We start from the raw sequence: 18766 nt of genomic DNA on the forward strand, positions 1-18766 counted from the left end.
ACACTTTCTTCATTGGGCAACAAAAAGCTTGTAAATTAAATCTTACCGGCTACTGAGCTTGCATGTGAACAGATCCATCTCCATGACAACTGAGCAAACGTCATCCGCTCATGAAGGTCATGTGACGCTGTTTTAAACTCTGCAGAGAGCTAGTAAGGGGACCTTGAGTTGGGACTACAATTGCAAACTACAATTTGCAAGATCAAGAATGAACTGCATGTTTACTTTTTCATTTCGAACTTTTTCATTTCTAAAGAAAGAGTGCGACATTTTAGATTTTTTTCTTACATGCTTATTGCTGAGTCAGATGAAAACACCAGTACCACTTTCATGTTAGTACAGCAAATATGAAGTTACTGCCAGCGAGCAGTTAGCTTAGCTTAGCACCAAGACTGAAAACAAGGGGAAATAACTAGCCTGGCTCTATCCAAGGGAAACCAAATCCTCTCTTCAACTTATTAATGAACATGTTTGGGGCAACAGCAGGGCTGGGTATCGGTATTCGATACCCCTTAAGGTATCGACCAAAATAACCAAGTAACAAGAAGTACCATAACTTCTCCAGCTGAACGATACTTGCAGTCGATCCATTTTGTCCCCAGATAAAAAATGATTATTTGAATGGCTTCGCTTGCAGTCAATCATTGCAAGTGTTCTTCGATTAATGCAACATATTGATTGATTGGCTTACTACCACAGCAGCTACAACCCATACAGTCTGTCATGTGAAGTCAAGCAGAGTTTATTGACAGAATTAGCAGTTCAGCATGCCCAGATGTCGCCAAAATGTTTGACAGTATAGCTGTACTACATGCCGGTGGCATCTGGTGCCATTTTACGCAACAAAATGCTTCCATTCACATGATGGGTATTGAATAAAGAACTCTGTTGGTACTGGTGTCACTTTAAGAGAACTTAAAGGTGGCCGATTCAGCTCCAACTCAAACCTGGTGGCTGAAGAGGTACCAGTTCACCTCTTGGGCACTGCTTAAGTGCCCTTGAACGGGCCTTCAACACCCATCACTCTGGCATCTCTCCAATGCATGAGTGGGTATTTCCTGTATGTGTAATAAAATAACAGTGGAAAAAAAACGACATGATTTTAATGCTATATCTTGTTTGTGTAATACGTACAAAACATAGACTGAATTAAAAAAAAGGACAAAGCTACTGTGACGTCAACCATTGGTGTGTGGACTCCCATTTTGACGACTCGAGTTCGACATTAAGGCTGTCACCATTTTGGTTTTTTTGGAGCCACTAGTAACCATATTTGGACGAGAGGTTGGAGCTGTAGTGGAGCGAGGGGTGGATCTGACTCAAAGACTGTAGCAACGCTTCGCAGACAGCCTGTCACTCAGAGCAGTTGTCAAGAATGTTGAGATTAGCTATAGAGACCATAGCAGTTTTTTGTGCTAGGCTGTAAACATGTTTATTTTTGGTGTAAAGTTAAGCATTTTAACATGGGTGTTAAAATGCTCAAGCCTCAAGTGGCCATTTAAGGAACTGCAGTTTTTGGCACTTTCGCATTAGCTTTATTTTTCAGACCCAGAGGTTGCCGCTTGGTACAAAACCGAAGTGTAAAATAACACAGAGTCATGGTGTCTTGACATCTTTTAAAGAACTATTTTTGTCCCACACTAAAAGTAGCATGAGAAAGAGTGAGATGTTGAGGGGAGGGGGCCAGGAAAACAATACAGATGGTGGCACAAGGGGTGCGAAGGGTAGGGGTTAAGTGGACATGGTGTTCCCACAAAACCCTCCTGGGACTCTGAGACTCTCCTTGACTCGTAAAGGGAAACCAATTAAACACACAGTTACAGGAAGAAACAATGTATAATGCATTAGCCTCCAACCCACTGTAAAACAAGGGAACACACAGGAGCCAAGAACTAATGGAGTCCATGCCTGTTAGTCCTTCACATTGCAGGGTACTTTATAGGTGTTCGTAGATGAATACCAGACATCAGTCTCATAACATCATTAGTATGTCACTGACCTTCTCTTAACACCAGGTAGGTAAACTCTATTGTTGTTGCTCAACTAAATGTGTTGAATTTTTCCACTGAAACAAAAACAGGCTGTGTCACTGACCCTCTCTGATCCTCTGCAGCTGTTTTACCAGCGCCAGCTACTACCACTGAGGGAAGTTTGTTTATTAAGTCCTCTGAACCGGCCGCCCTGTTTACGCCTCCAAGCTTCCCGGACCTCTTCAAAACACAGCGAGGAGCATGCCAAGTGGCCCCGTGGCTGGAGCCAGCACAAACACGTTATCTGAGGGGAACATGGGAACATCATCTTTCAGCGCTGCACTTCAGATTTCCTCATGCAATTCTAAAACTTGTGCGTGGGTGCTCTGTGAGCTATCCTTGAATAACAAAAGGAATCTGAGCGAGGGACAAAATTGTGAAAGACAGGATTGTGAGAAAGCTTGCATAGGATGTAACTGGTATGGGTTGAATGTTGGACACTGTGATAAAGTGGTTCAGTGCAGAGGGGACCTTATGTTTTACTTTTTAAACTAGAATTACTGCCTCACATTTGTAAGCCTCCACAGATCTCTCAAGTTGCAGTTATAGTTGACATTCATGTCTGTGAAAACATGAATGCTTCACACACATCTTCCCCTTGGCTGCACAGGAAAATAAACAATCAGCATGGTCTTAAGTTGAGCACCCAAAATGAGTGTCACCAATTCAGTGTCTGACCAAATGTCTACCTGTCTGTCCCTATGACATGATGTTGAATAATGGACAGAAAACATTATGTCAAGGTGAAGTTGACCTTTGACCTTTTGGATATGAAATGTCATCACTTCATCATTTTATTCTATTCCACATTTGTGTGAAATTTTGTCATAATTAACATATGAATTCTTCAGTTTTGGCCAAAAACATATTTTGTGAGGTCACAGTGACCTTGATCTCTGACCTTTGACCATGAAATTCTAACCAGTTCATTCTTAAATCCAAGTTGACATTTGTGCCAAATTTGAAGAAATTCCATAAAGGTGTTCTTGAGATAACACATTAATGAGAATGAGAGGTATGCAAGGTCATAGTGACCTTGACCTTTGACCATCAAAATCTTATCAGTTCATCATTAAGTCCAAGTGGACATTTGCGCCAAATTTGAAGAAATTCACTGAAGGTGTTCTTGAGATATTGTGTTCATAAGAAAAGGACTGATTGACATATGGACCGACGACCCGAAAACATACTGCCTCTGTCCACGGCGATCACCAGCGCAAATACGTAAAAAGCAAGACCCTCCCACTGTTGCATTGAGAATTTTAGATACACAAATCTAAATATGTAATAACTGATTTCTAGGCCACTTGAGGTCAGTGGACACCAGCTGTGAATGCATCACTAACATATTATAATCTGTAAATTGATACAGTGACTTTCCTCCAAACAGCAAATAGGGAGCAACATTACTGCCATGCCATCTCATGAATGCAAGTCCAAAAGTCAACTGTCCTTTAGGTTTGTTTTGGTCTCCATCAACTCCTGAGAAAGATATCTGGCTCTTTAGCTGCTAAATGCTCCAGTATGGTGAAACTGAATCAAAACAATTCTGTTTCGGGCAATAAAACCAAAACACTAAATAATAATAAGACTCTAAATAGCCCAATAGAGCTGAGGGGAACTGCAGAGATAGCTGATGGATTTACCAATATGGTTTTTGTCACATTTCACATCTCATTGTTACTATAAAATATTACTTGTAGCTGCTTTAAACTAAATGTGACACACAAGGTTTATATAATACATGTCCCACGGAAAGGCTGAAATAAAACTGAAATCTGGATATGAAAAAAATGATTTATGACTTTTCCCTGAACAATTTCCTTCAGTGCCATGTAAGGAATAGAGCCGAGGTTGACACACCAGGATGTTGTGCAGAATGTATTCCTGTCAGGGTGGGACCACATCACCAAGGACAACACGGCCGCCGACCTACTGCACTCTTGTCTTGTCACACTGACAGCAATGACTACTGAGAATTGTGAGTTTCCTCCCGTCTGTTTCTGGCTGCTCAGTCACTCCCTCTGCTGTAAATTAACAATCTGATCTGCAGTTACAGACGTCCTGCAGGATAAAATCAGAGTAAAGATGAAGTCTAACATCCAGACAGTTGACATCAAAGTAACTTTTGTACCTCTAAACTGTCTGTTCATCAGTCATTCAATACTTTCAGCCATAATTTGCCAACTAATGTTACTGGTCACATTGATATGACATTTACTGTGGACGTTCTTGGTCCACAAATGATGAATAACCTGCTGACCTGTCCTCTAGTGCCACCAGAAGACCAAAATGTTTGGTTCTATATGACAGTGTAAGAAAATCTTATTACCAAGAAAACTGGTCAGATTGAATGAAACCTTCACATTTTGTGAGTTTTCAAGGTCCAGTGTGTGGGATTTAGGGGAATATAGTGTCAGAAACTGAATATTATATCCATGATTATGTTTTCTTCAATGTATAATCACCAGTTGGCAACTTCCAGGGCTGAAAAATGAAGCCAAGACAAAAGTGCCAAAAACTGCGGTTCCTCTAACGGCCACTTGAGGCTGGCTCCAGAAGTGAGTCAATCTCCATAGACCCTCATATTCAAATGCCCAACTTTACAGCAGAAATAAACATGTTTACTGCCTGGTACCAAAAAAAAAGAAAAAAAAATTAAAGTTTTTGGTCTCTAGAGCTAATTTCCCCATCCATGATGACTGGACAGGGGGTGAATCTTTATTTAACTCACCTGTTTATATTTTATTAAGGCTTAAAGTTACGCATAATTAAGGACACGCGGCTTTGAGTGACAGGCTGTCTGGCGATGGTGTCTTCGGCTTCTCAGTCAGATCCACCCCTCACTCCTCTACAGCTCCAGCCTCTCGCCCAAATATGGTCACTTCTGGCTCAAAAATGAAAACAACAACAAAAAAAAGATGGTAACGTCATGGTAACTATGTCCATTATTTTTACATTTGTCTGTGGGACGCCATTTTCTGCTTCCATCATGAAGTCAGTCTCATCATCGTTAGCATGTAGCATATGATCTGACATGCAGCCTGGGCTTGACTGGAAATCTAAACTAAACTGTGGCTTTGAGAACACTTGCTTGCACTTGCCGTCATATAAACCTTCCAATTATATTTCATAGTAATGAAGTAAATTGCTCAGGACACAGAAATACATAGATACTGGAGTGAAACTGCAGTAAAATACTAATAAATAGAAATGTATTGGAGTAATAGTGAAAGCTGACAGAAATATAAAAACTCAAGTACAGATACTCCCAAAAATACGTAAGCATTGTAACAGTTTCATGACTTTTTTTTTCTTTTTTTTACCACTGCCTGAAACTAAGAGTCATTGTGTTTTTGTTACCTTACAATGAGCCAGAGCGGGTCCGCTTCCATAGAGTCTGCCATGTTATTTCTACAGTAGCCCACAATGGACAAACTAAGCAAGGTCTGTAGATAGGGGCATTCCCATTTTCTTGTTTTCATAGTGGTCGCCATAGTTCTCCTACACGCTTGGCACATGGGAGAATTTCCAGTTGAATCATTTGCTTGAAGTGTTAATGGAGGATTAAAAAAGAGAAATAATGTACAATAGCTTGATTACTGTGGCTAAACAATTTATCCATAGATGTAGATTTATTTACATATATTATTGACACTAAGTGATAAAATGATATACAAAGCCTTTGATTCACATTTTTCCATTGTAGATTTGAAAAATTGTATCATTAAACCAACCTGATGGCCACTAATGCTGCTAACAAAAGAAAAGTTAGGTCATTTGCATTAACCTTACATATTGAACTTAAACTACTGGGATAAAACCTGCTGTCAAATCTGTGAAAGGTTACAAACCAAAAGAAATCCACTGCACTGCACCACCTCCCAGCACCCAGGGTATACAAATGCTGTAACAACCAGTGTTGTCCAATTCAGCACAGCTGTATGCGTCTTGAAAGCCTAATCGAGCCACCCCCCCCGACCCCTCCCTCCTTGTTGTCATCACCTTGAGCTCCACAACACCCAGCAGCACCTCCACCCAGAGGAGCTATGGGACGAACAGGAAATCTAATTCTAGACCACTTCCTGTATGACATTCCTGACCTGAGCTGCCTTCCTGCCAGACTCTCCCAGGCTCCGTATGTATAGCGCACCAGCCACACTTTTACATTCCTTTACATGTAAATGTCTATACAGGAGAGGAGTGTGGTGAGACACAAAGGGATGTCAGGCCCATTCAGTCCATTTGTGAGACATCTGTTTGAAATAGCATTGTACCATGATTTCAACGTGGGTTTTTTTTTTTTTTTAATCAGAAAGGATAAGGAAATATCAAAGTGGCATTGTCTAATGTTGATGAGTAATTATAGAACAGACATATTAGCCTCTGTACCAGCACTTACATGCAATACCCCCGCCCGTAGTCCATAAATGTAAATTGTTTTTGTAGCCATTTCAATCCATTTATTTTATTGGTAACTTCATTAAGTGCATAGAATGAGAGTTCACATGAATAACACTGAGAACAAAGAGACAGACTGATAGGTGGAAATACATGGAAAAGAACACATCAGACAGAACAGACTACATTCAGTGTAGCAGCATCACTACAGTCCCCTCTTTTACCTCATCAGTTCCCTCATCCACTGCATTACACATATAACATGGTTTAATATTGTAAATATATGAATTGATTTATGTACAGCAACACAAATCGTGCACTTGGGAAAATGAGTGAAAACTTCAAACCACTGTGAACGAAGTAAAATCTCCGAGACGCAGTGACGCGCCCTGACAAGAGGGACTGTCTGATATTTTGACTGGTTATTTCTTCAGTAAAAATTCTATCACATTTTACATAAACAGCCAAATATTTGTTGGTTCAGTAAAAAAAAAAAAAAGCCTGCTTCCATCTACAATGCATCCACTTGGACCATGATCAAAAACTGTATGTCTGAATGCCTATGAAAGGCTCCCATTCCAACCTTAACTAGCACTCCTTCTATGAACTATTAATCTGTAGTGTTTCGTGCCATTTGAAATACATTCTCACCCTAGATACGTTTAGTAGCGTTAAAGATTTCCTCCTCCTTCAATATTTATTAGTGTATCTATATAAATTGGTTTATCCTTCCAGTTTATACGAAGCAAAAATATAATTTGAATCTAAATACATGTGTAAATTATTACAAAAATATATCAGCTACAAGAAGTTTCACCTTAGCTACTGAAAGTGACCAAATAATATTGCCAACAAAGGCTAAAGCAGCTGATTGCCACAGAAAATTCAAAATAAAACCTCTTCCACAAAATCATGATAAAGAAAAACTAAAATTATTCAAATGGCAACTGTAACTCAGCAAATAAAAGTGAAACCCAACGGCAATGACTGGATTCAGGTTAAAAGAAATAAACAATAGTATGGAAATCAAATAATCTCCCAAAAAGAAAAATCAATATGAGATACATGTTTGCCTCGTTTACAATTTGCCAGTTTCATTTCGACTGTGAAACAGAGCCTGTTAAGAAGCAGCTCACCTCCTGCAGCTCTGATGTGAAGAATCTAAACCCTGATGTCAGCTTATCTACCACACAGAGTAGGTTCGTTGGCCTCGTGGTGTAGTTACAGTATGCTCTCCCTAAGGTTCCCACTGCTGGACGAGTTTGACTGCTGACTTTCTGTTTGGGCTGCTGACGTGCGGTTCCATGTGTGAAAGTCCAAAAGAGCTTGATTGAGTTTCTCCATCCAGTCCAATCTCTCCTGTTTGGTGTCAGCTGAAAACCAACACCTGGAAAAAATAACATCCATCAGCATTGTAACCAGACCTGTCCGTTACTGGTACGTTGAGCCTGTTGTAACACCTATCAGGGTCAAAGTATTTGTTCTACTTTGGAACACTTGCTGTAAAATCATGGACAAGACAACTACAGCTTTTTCTACATTTTCTTCCAAATTAGAGGGAAACTTCAGTGTTTTTGAACCTGGGTCTTATTTTCCCACGTTTTTTGTTTCCAAGTGACAAATGGAGACAACATCTTTTAAACGTCTGCAGTCTGAGCCACGAAACAGACTGCAATCTAATCCTGACAGGCTATTGTGCACCAGCAATCTAAGTCCACTAAAACGACTTGGCTCAAATTATTATTAATAGTGTCTGACTACATTATGGCAAGGACCCTAGAGTAAAATGAAAGTTATTCCTAACCTTTCGTTGATCCAATCTGTTTGTTAGTGTGTGTAACCAAGTCTCTCCAAAGGAGAAGTCTCGCTCTGAAATCTCAGACTTTTCCACAATGTCAAAATGAGCTAAATATTCAGCCATGACATTGAAAATCTTTGAGATAACACAAAATGACACTTTATGTTCTCAACACAACAAACTCTTCCTGGCACATTTAAACTGTTGCTTTTCCTGCAACAAGTCATCTCTTGAAGAATTCTAAAGGAGACTTCACCTTGAGCAAGACTTGGTCACAATAACAAATAGACCAGAGAAGAGAGGTGTGGAAAAATGTTTAATTTCTCTGAGGGGTCCTCTCATACTGCAGCCTTTCTCAATATTAGTTCAATTTAAAAAATTGTTGTCTCCATTAGTCACTTAAATACAAAAACACATGAAAATAGGGTCCAGGTTGAAAAATACCACAGTTTCCCTTATAAACCACATCCAATGGCACACAATGTGAAATATGCTATAAGAGTGTAGTGGCTGTTTATCTTTTTTTTTATAGTAATTATACTGCTTTAAAACACATTTCGAGAGGCAACCCAATCACTGATGTCACAGAAGGTGTTTCCCATCAGCTGTCAAAAGTAAAACACCCTCTATGACATCACTAGTTGACTCCAGCCAGAAGAGCAACATGCGTCATGCTTACTGTAAACAAAATGCCAATTACATTTAAGCATGTTTTCATGGTAAGTGAGGAGTTTTATTCTGCAAAGAATTTGTGCCTTAAAAAAAACAGGATAACAATCTATGAATACAAAAACACCATAAAAAAACAAATCCTGCCATCTGTTTTAAAGATGTCATATTTAACTAAATAAACTGAGTGTATTTACACTTCACTAACTCACAAAGATCTAATTTTTCAGGGTGTTGTGGTTATTATTCAATCTTACTTGGCCAAGGCGTCCTGGCTGGCGTCCTGCTGCTGAGGGACATTGCTCACCAGCTCAAAGGTGAAAGGTCGAGCACACGAGTCCCTCTTCACAGGCCTGACGCACTGACTGTGAGAGCTGGACAAAGAGATGCTGCTCTCTGCTTCCTGGGAAGTTCAACAGAAAACAGAATCAAAGCTAAAAGTAACTTGGTGACTCAGTCTGCTCAAGTCTGACGCCTGGCTGTTGGTCTGTCCTTACCTTAGTTTCTTTGTCATTGGGGTGGTTCCAGTAGTGCATGTTGCATCCCTCCAGAACAAAATATCGGCGATGCCACACACCGTATCCACTGATCAACTCAAACATTGTCTGGGAACAGATCCAGAAAAAGAGTGGGCTTAATGCAACTAAATGCAGCAAGAAGATACTGACACTTAATTTTAAATTATTAAGACCAAACAGAACATTCTCCCCCCATTTACTTTATGAATCTTAAAATTTATTTTATTTGCATTTTTTGAAGATTTTATAACAAAAAAAACAACAACAAAGCAAAACAAACAAACACAACAAAACATAAAACACTGAATCTTAAAATTTAAAGTCAGTTAGACACTAAATTTTCATTAAGATGGACATGTTTGCAATGTAAAAAGAAAGTTGAGGAAAATAAGCAACATCACAGTACTGACCAGGAAGCCTTGGTGCTGTACATTAGAGTGACTCTCGCTGTCCAGACGCAGGTAGATGTTGCCCTCTAGAGGAGAGAGAAAAGGCACCTGCAGGCCGGGAAAAAAAGAGGGAGGGGACACACTGTTAAACCAGTGTAGTGTGAAAGACATGTAGAGAAACAATAAACAGGAAACAATAATTTGAAGAATTTCATTCCAACATGATCTTTATCTGTTTTTGTAAAGCAAAGCTACCTGAAATCCAACTGTTCTGACTTTTAAGAGATTTCATTTATATCTGTTCGATATACTGAGCGTCATTATAAGCAGGTAGCACCATGCTGCATTTTGGAGTGAAATTCTTCTGGTATATTTACATGGTTAAAACACACATGGACACACACACAGCCTCTATGGAAAACATGGCTTATAAGCTGCTATTTCCTCCCAGATACCATGTAATCCAAAATGAAATGATGCAAGAACATAGCAGAGGAGTGTAAGAATATGTGCACAAATACATTTCATTATAACGCACATTTATAGTTTGTGTAAGCGCGTAAATATCTCTTTAATATATATTTTGAAGCACTGAAGCACTATGTCATTTCACAACAATGTGCTGACTGAGCAGTGGAGTCAAAGGACCAACATAATGGATATTTTCTTTGATTTCTTTCTCTTTGGCAAGAGCTTAAACTAATAAAAGGAAATCAATTCACGACAAACAAATACTACCAAGGCTGAGGCGGCGATTAGTTAGTACGACTGAAATGATGAGTCAGAGATAAGGTTAGTTTTTGCAGAGGGAAACGGTGAGAGGTGAAGAGCTGAAGAGCTGACGGTGTGGTGAAAAGAGTGAAACCTTTTCCTGAAATTCATCTCCCAGCAGCCTCCTGATTTTGCCTTCAAGTTTCATCTGAGTGGAAGAAGCGAGACAGAGAGAGGGGGGAGGGAGGCAGACACGTTACATCACCAGTGAGCCCACCCATGTGTGGAAACTTCTAACAGAATAATAAAAGCACCAAATGAGTGTATAGTTAAGTGGTGCCTGCAACACTGGGCTTCTTCTCTGGTCATACAGTGCTGAAGGTCAAAGAAAAACACAGAAAGGTGCAAAACCTGGTGACAGTGGATGTGTTAGATTGGCCATGCTTTTCTTTACTGAATGCTATCATTCAATTAATAAACAATTCATTTAATTAATTATCACAAAAGGTATTTACAAGTCTGCACTTAGAAAATAATAAACCAAAGTGCATTCATGAAATGTTTTATTTTACTTGCCACACTGACAAAGGCCAGCATATTCCATTAGCTTTTAACTATTACAGTAATTTAACTGACCAGCAATCCTGCTTTCACCAACATTGCTCAGTACACATTTCTGCAGCAGACACAACCCTCTGGGCCAAAGTAAGACAGCTGTGTATGAACGTAACTTCCTAAAGATTGCAAATACAGTGTGAGCAGCCCTTTACAACAGTATCATGACAGATAATTACCTTGTCCAGCGGGAACTTGCTGTGTCCCAGCGAGGCCAAGGTGATCTTATGGGAGCCCACCAGACAAAAGTTGCTGGAGCGACGAGTATTGAGAGCAGAGGGAGCAGCAGCTGAAAGGCAAAGAAGAGCAGAATGAAACTCGTAACAAACATGAAATAGTCAGTCAACACTATGTATGACCAGTGAGTTTAACAAAGTTTATTTGGTAGAATACAGAACTGCCTCCATATCAAACTCCTGTTTTGATTTATGTATACCAAAAGTTTTCTAAACATTTACATGCTACCATTCCAGAGTTGCCATTGCTATAATGAATACTGACCAAAATTAAACTCAACTTACATGTCAGTGTGTTAGTGGATCTCTGTTGAAAACAAAAGAAAAGGTTTAGATGAAAGGTCATAAACAACAACACATACTTTAATATGTGAGCATGAACTCAAATCTGGATACTCACTGTGATGGTGTTTAGGAGCTTCCTTGGTGTGACCTGAATATGTAGACACAACATAAGTGAATTAGACTGTCATTGATAAATACACACCTGGCTCATTATTTGGCTCACTCACTGACTCACCCGTGACTTGGTGGTGGTCCGGTCCATGCTGCAGCTACTACCTGAAGTGTGGGACTGGATGGCACAAACGCGGGCACATTGAAAATCCACGAATTAGATCAGAACATCAGTGCTGTGCAACTAAACAACTTGTTGAGACAAATACGTAGCATGCTAAGAAGTGCTAACAGTATGTTCAGCCATGCATGCTGTGTAACCCACCAAATAAAGCTCTTCAGCTACCTCAGCTTAGCAATCAACAACACATACATCTCTGTCGAATACCAACAGTGAACAATATCCCAGCTAACGTCACGTTGCGATAACAACATGTTAGGCTATCTACCACACTGCCATCACCTGCAGCATGCTACTAAAGGCAACTAACCACGGCTCTTCAGCTACCTCATCCGAGAAAGCCACACCACACACTTGTTGCATACATCACCAGTTATATTTAAGTACAATAGTAAACATATAAATGGGAATTTAAAAAAATAAAAAAATAAATAAAATTCTAGCAGCCCCAACAACTTTGATATTCTTTTAATTTTATTTTAATATATACGTAAAAATAAACAACTGCACAACAAAATGTCAAATGTTTCATCTCACCAAGCTATAGACTTCCACATCAATCTCAAAGGAAGAGCGGATATCCTTCCTGAAATCAAAGAGACAAAATTATTATCATATGCAATCATCTATTTCTTCGCACTGAAATGATCGACACAGGCATAAGACTCTTTATATTCAAAGGGCATGAGCAAAAACATGTTTTATAAAAAAGTTTGACTTAACTTGTCTGGATGTGACCATTCATTAATCATTTATTAACAAAATATAAAACATGAACTGAAAAACCCAACAGATTTGTCCAGTGATGTCAATCACTGATTAAAATAGGATAAAAAAGAGGTTTTATCAATCAATCAATCAATCAATTTTATTTATAAAGCCCAATATCACAAATCACAATTTGCCTCACAGGGCTTTACAGCATACGACATCCCTCTGTCCTTTTTTATGTGCTTATGATAAAATGTGTGCTGTCAATCCAGGAAAAGTAAGTCCAGAGTAAATGCAGGATATTAGTGCTAGAAGCAGTGCATAAGCTATATCAAATGACACAACCACAAACCAGCTTACAGAGTGACAGAAGTAGGGAAGGAGATGGTGTCTCCATTCTGAGCATCAGCAGCCGTGGCCAGCGGGGTGGCGACAATGTTGCAGGGGCCGTAGCGGATCAGGACAAAAAAGTAGTGACTTGGCCGACCTAAATTGTTACAAAAAATACTCAGTCTTTTCAAAGAGGATATCGACCACTACATTTGTGTTAAGCAAGCCCTGAATTTTGAAATAGATTTTTTTTATTGAAATCATACAAATGCATCATATTGATGTTAAATATAAAGGCATTAAAAATGAAACCGAAATTAGAAAAAAAAGAAGAAATGTCTTCTTGATACGCTACCTGTACGGTTGTGTGATGAGCAGACGAATTCCACCTTGAGCGGCAGCTGGATGTTTGTGATGCTGACAGTCCCTCTGCAGGCCTGTTGGGAAACATACTCCCTGTCCTCTCCTGCTGCTTCCGCTGACTCCGAGTTCCTCTCCTCCCTCAGTCTGGTCACCTCTGCCAGCAGAGCAGAGCGTTTCTCACCTGAAACAGACAAGTAAATCACAAGAACAATTACTGATGCTGCTCAGCAGTGAGTCAGGGCTGGGCAATCTGGGGTAGCCTTCACATAACGTTTCTCAAACTTCATACAGAAAGCAGTTGTTATGGAAACTCAGTTTTGGAAATATATCCAGAGTTATATTGTGATTGCGCTTGCAGATTTACATATAATAGAAGACTGGACAACTGGCCTTGGTTTAGGTCTGCGCTCTCCAAATACCCGTCTAGTTAGCATACGAAATTTTGAGTCATAGCCAAAAACATATTTTTTGGAGTCACAGTGACCTTGACGTTTGACCACCAAATGCTGCTGCAGCAACAAACTCTAAATAAAACAGAATAGTCTGACTTCCTATCTGTGGTACACAGAGATGGGACCATTAAACCAAAAATCTTGATATGTACATACATGAGACCAACAGGAGTTTCTCAGCTTCCGCCTCCTCCAGCGAGCCTCGTCCGTGCTCCTCATCAGTACAGCAGCTCAGAGCCTGCAGGGTCTGGTTGATCACAGTCTGCAACTTCCCTGCTTCTGTATTTAGAGCCTGGTCAAACACAGGACAACATGTGGGTTACTCATCTGTACTGGATTTTATTATAATAATTATTAATCAAAAAGCTAAAGGCCAATTTTAACTGTTTCAGTGCAGTTTACATTTACAGTTGACTGAATTAACATAAAGTAATAAAAGTATGTACATTCTCAGATCTCATCTTGAATACTGATTGACGTATTGTGAAATTAGTTAAATAACAACAACAACAACAACAACAGCAACAACAGCAACAACAGTTATTGGGTTAGTCTTGTTGAAAACTGCGGTACACACTGTGATTTTCTCCTTGGTGTTGACACAGGGTTGAGGTTGGGACTTCTCCGGAGCTCGTCTCTGAACCCCAGGAGTGACACTCTGAACGGTGGGAAGCTTTCTCTGTCTTTGTGTGCGATAGGCATCAATACTGTAATGCAAAGAACAAACCAAAATCAATTTACAGACACTTGAGTGTACCAACCAACTACACAGTCAAATTAGAGTATGTCAGTATTAAATTTAATTTAACAATATACCCACAAATGAAGGATTATTACTGACTTTACAGCTCCTACATGCAAAAGAAAAGTGCAAAAAAAGCAATGTGAAGACAATGATGATATGACATGACAGATCTGCATGACTGAAATACAGTGCAGCATTTAAGCAACAGAAACACATTTAAACACTATGGAAACCGAAATCCTAGTTATCCTCTTGCGTCACATATAACGGTGTAAAATCATAGCTTTGGGGCAAAAAAACACCTGATAGCAGTGAAGTTTGGCCTGCGACAAGCTGCTATGCAATGACTCTAGACAGCTGTGGTAGCCACTCTGAGCTGAGGCTGTATAATTCAACTTGATATCATATCATCATTATCTGCTGATCCAAGATTTGATTTGCAATGTTTAAAGCATCTCAGTTCTACATAACACATTCATAAGTGATTTCAAATTAACAATGCTATTTCAGTTATAGTGCTTTCTTGTTAAAGTCACCAGTTATACAATTTCAATGGTAAAACCTTACTTAACAAATATAAGTTTGGGCTTCTAATTTTTTTTTTATATGTGTCACAACATTTTTGTCTGTCAAAAGACAACAACTGATGACCCAAGACAGAGAACTCAGTCACGGTTTATTCCAAACAGAATTTGTACAAATGGCTATGATGTTATTACCTGTATAGAGGAGCAGATTCAGCAAGAGGGGGGGTGGTCTCCTCTGGGGTCAAGAGCAGAGAGGGAGGATTGGACTCCTGGCTCGTTTCCAGTCGCTGGTGGTGGAATGTTACATATATTTTCAGGCTCTGAATTTATCACAGAGCTCCCCTAATGGAACTCGTGTATTGACAGCTCAAAGTTATGAGTTAATCTTACCATAGGGGTGACTACAGCCTCTACAGACTTGCTGAGAGGGGACAGGATGCCACTGGGAGGAAAAGTCAGCAGCTCTTCTCTATCGCTTTCAAGCAGCTTGTTCTCATCACCCTCCTCTTCACTTTTCTCCTTCTCTGACTCCGTGTCCAGTTTTTCTTTGTCTCCAGAGCAAACGCCAATGCCACTGTCATGGTCCTCAGTGTCCTCATCATCGCCCCTCTCTGCCTCTACCCTTCCAGCATATTCCAACACCTCCTCGAACATCTGATCAATTATTTCAGCTGTGCTGGTCTCATCATGAGAGCTCAGTTCAGCATCTGTGGAAAGAAACATTCAACTGTATCATGGAACTTTCTGAACAAATAAGAACTACAACTAACGACTGGTAGACGGCTGCTGAGGTCCCAGATAACTAAGTGATAAAACTGAAGACACATTATTCCCACAAGTGCACCTGTGCAATACCAACTGTGTGCTCATGGCCCAATATTGATTTCTCTACGTATTACTTGTGTCGGGATAAATGTTTCCAAACACACTTAAGCTAAAAAAATTAGACATTTGAAAAGATACACACAGTCATAGAAACTTCTCGAATAAAATCTGTGCATGTTTGCTTGTGTGCGTGTCCGAACCTTTAGTCACCCCGTGATTTAGAAAACATGCTGCTCTGAATATGAACTCATTGTATGCTTTTCACCAGTGGTCAATGAATTCTGTCATGTCAACAAACTACTTCACCCATGTGCTCCACTCCTCCTAAGGTGTCCCTCAGGCACTCACACCTTCACCTTCTTACTGTTCTCACCTGACATACTTGTCTCTGCCCTGGGCTCCATGGAGGTACTGGCCTCAGGTAGGGTTGTGTCATTAATTAGCTCAGGCTCCAGGATAAAGGTGACTTTCTTAGAGCTTTCTCCTGCCTCTGCCTTGTGAGTTTCTCCTGTCAGCCCATCCACAACACCCTCCATTTCATGTCCTGCATCTTGCTCCATTTCTTCTATCTCCAAAATAACTGACACCTGTGCCTCTGTCAAACTCTGAGCGTCATCATTTCCATCTATGTCTGATGATTCAGTCGGAGTCTCTTCCTCAGCTTTTGCTACATCTTCAATATTTCTTTCAAGCTCTGTGTGCCCCGTCTGTGTTTCTTTAGGGGACTGTGAAACACTGACAACAGGAGATGCCTCCGTTTGTCCCACTCCTCTGTCTGACTCAAGATCCATGTCCTTTTCTTTTATATTCACTGTCTCTGACTGTTGGCATATATCATCATTATGACCACATCCTCCTGTATCTTCCTGATCATGTTTTGTTGCAAAAATATTTTTATCTTCTGTAACGGCTCCGTTATAAAATCCCTCACAGGACTCTATGTTTCCTTGGTCTCTGTTTAAATTACACTGATCTTTCACAGAATCATCTAAACAGCTTTCTAACACATCCTCATCCTCCTGAGGTTTCTCACCGTCCTGCATTTCAGAGGAGCCAGCAATCTCAGCTGAGACATTACCCAAAAAGCATTCACTGTCCTGAATGTCAGAGGGTTCACTGTGATCTGAAACACTGCCTCTTTTCTCTTTTTCCATTCTGGATGATCCCAACTCCGTTTCTTTCTCCTCAGCACTCACATCTCCCTCCTGTTCTGCAGCTATAATAGACTCTTCCTCCTTGCACACCTTGTCTTGAGGATATCTCCAAGACCTTGCCTCCTCATCTGTTGAAGGCTCAATCCCCTCTTCACTGTATGAAAAACCATCAATTTCTTCACAGGAAAACACCTCAGACATGCCCTGTTCAGTTAATGTGGAAATCTCGACTGTTCCCTTCATGTTTGACTCCTCTAAATGAGTTGATTCTAGCAAGCATTGCTCTTCACCCATAGGCAACTCCGACACATTCTGGTCCTCACTGAAAGGTGCTTTAGAGAAACTCTGATCCTCGCTAAAAGACAGCTTCAGTACAGTCTGTGTCTGTGGTTGTTGGGTCCCTGGCTGATTTTCCTCATTTCCAACTGAGGCCTTGTGCTGTTTCTCCTCCCTGACTTCATCACCCTGATGAGTATTTTGCTTCTTCCATTCCAGATGCAGCTCTGCCTCAGTAGAGTTCCCAAGCTCTACAGATGCTTCAGGAGCTTCAGAATGACTGGGTGCACTTTCACCTGTTGAAAAAATAGTCTCACGACTTAACACTAAACTACCAACTACTACAAGTACTGACAATTCATACTTATCAATTTATCTAAAGAATGTGTCAAAAGCTGCTTAAAATCCTTAGTGTTAGATACTGACTGTGTTGTGAAGGAAACATCTGGCATAATAGAGAATGCAAGGACTGAATTTTAAAAATTTGAACCAACTGTCATTGCACTGGCTGCTATTAATGTGCTCATACTCACACAAAACACAGGTTTTCTATCCTGATATGGATTCTGGCGCTTAAACTAACAGTACTGACGTACTATTGATCTGAAACCACTGTTGGGATGATTAATCTACTTGTAAAGTAACATACACCTCTTGATGTAGATCATACAACAGCATTTTTTTGTTGTCCAAACTTTACATGATGTTGTTCTAGCAGGTTTATAAAATTGTGGTACTCCAATTTTAGTGAATATATTTAATGTGGGTCAAATCTAACTAATGATCAATCAGTTTAATACTGTCTGTTTTAGTGGTATAGAGATCCAGTGTCCAATGTATATCCAATGAGATCCTGTGTGCTAAAGTCCTGGTTTGTGTTGACTTAATTCCTTAAAATATAGAAACAAAATGTGTTTATTTCATAAATGAGGATGGTATGAGGAAAAGTCAATTTAATGTCAAAAGTCTTACCTGTCCCATCTGAACATTGCTTCTCTGCACCTGATCTAGGAGCTTCAAAACTTCCATCTTTCATCTCAGCATCACCGTCCATCTGCTGGAAGCAACAATCCAGAGCACAGGTTTATTTGATTTATCGGTGTAATGCAATCAAAGTATATATATAAGAGCTAAAATAAAAGTAATATAATACTGCATTTGGCGGTTATTGTTGTGATTTGGTCCATGTGCCCAACAAACAGAAAACCAGTGTAAAAATAAAGGGGCAAGAGACCTTTGTCACACAAGCAAATAAAACAGAGTATCAAAGAAAATATAAAATAAAATTAAACAACAAACAGCTCGTATAATCAGTGGAGTAGAGCACTTAAAGGGCCAGTGTGTAATATTTGGCATGGTTTATTGTCAATCTGAATCTGAATCTTCTACCCATTAATATGTTAAATATATATATATATATATATATATATATATATATA

The 18766-nt window shown here is 39.7% G+C and overlaps 1 protein-coding gene across 3 annotated transcripts in view; it reads right to left on the reverse strand.

The window, feature by feature from the left end:
* Window positions 1–6482: 6482 nt before the first annotated feature.
* si:dkey-30c15.10 (uncharacterized protein LOC559353 homolog) overlaps window positions 6483–18766 on the reverse strand; it is an 18461-nt gene continuing 6177 nt past the window's right edge. For 2 of the 3 annotated variants that reach the window (XM_050074012.1, XM_050074011.1), the window contains 17 exons: window positions 18300–18384; window positions 15463–15779; window positions 15265–15359; window positions 14378–14507; window positions 13957–14092; window positions 13341–13529; window positions 13016–13142; window positions 12482–12530; window positions 11888–11941; window positions 11768–11800; window positions 11653–11674; window positions 11311–11420; window positions 10671–10724; window positions 9827–9913; window positions 9396–9503; window positions 9156–9301; window positions 6483–7818 (listed from right to left, as the gene is read on the reverse strand). In XM_050074012.1, the coding sequence (XP_049929969.1) occupies window positions 7653–7818; window positions 9156–9301; window positions 9396–9503; window positions 9827–9913; window positions 10671–10724; window positions 11311–11420; window positions 11653–11674; window positions 11768–11800; window positions 11888–11941; window positions 12482–12530; window positions 13016–13142; window positions 13341–13529; window positions 13957–14092; window positions 14378–14507; window positions 15265–15359; window positions 15463–15779; window positions 18300–18384 (1908 nt within the window). In that variant the 3' untranslated portion in view covers window positions 6483–7652. The remainder of the gene's footprint in view (window positions 7819–9155; window positions 9302–9395; window positions 9504–9826; window positions 9914–10670; window positions 10725–11310; window positions 11421–11652; window positions 11675–11767; window positions 11801–11887; window positions 11942–12481; window positions 12531–13015; window positions 13143–13340; window positions 13530–13956; window positions 14093–14377; window positions 14508–15264; window positions 15360–15462; window positions 15780–18299; window positions 18385–18766) is intronic. The other variant, XM_050074013.1, reaches the window with a different exon arrangement.

Source organism: Epinephelus moara, chromosome 20, assembly GCF_006386435.1.
Source record: "Epinephelus moara isolate mb chromosome 20, YSFRI_EMoa_1.0, whole genome shotgun sequence".
NCBI lineage: Eukaryota > Metazoa > Chordata > Actinopteri > Perciformes > Serranidae > Epinephelus > Epinephelus moara.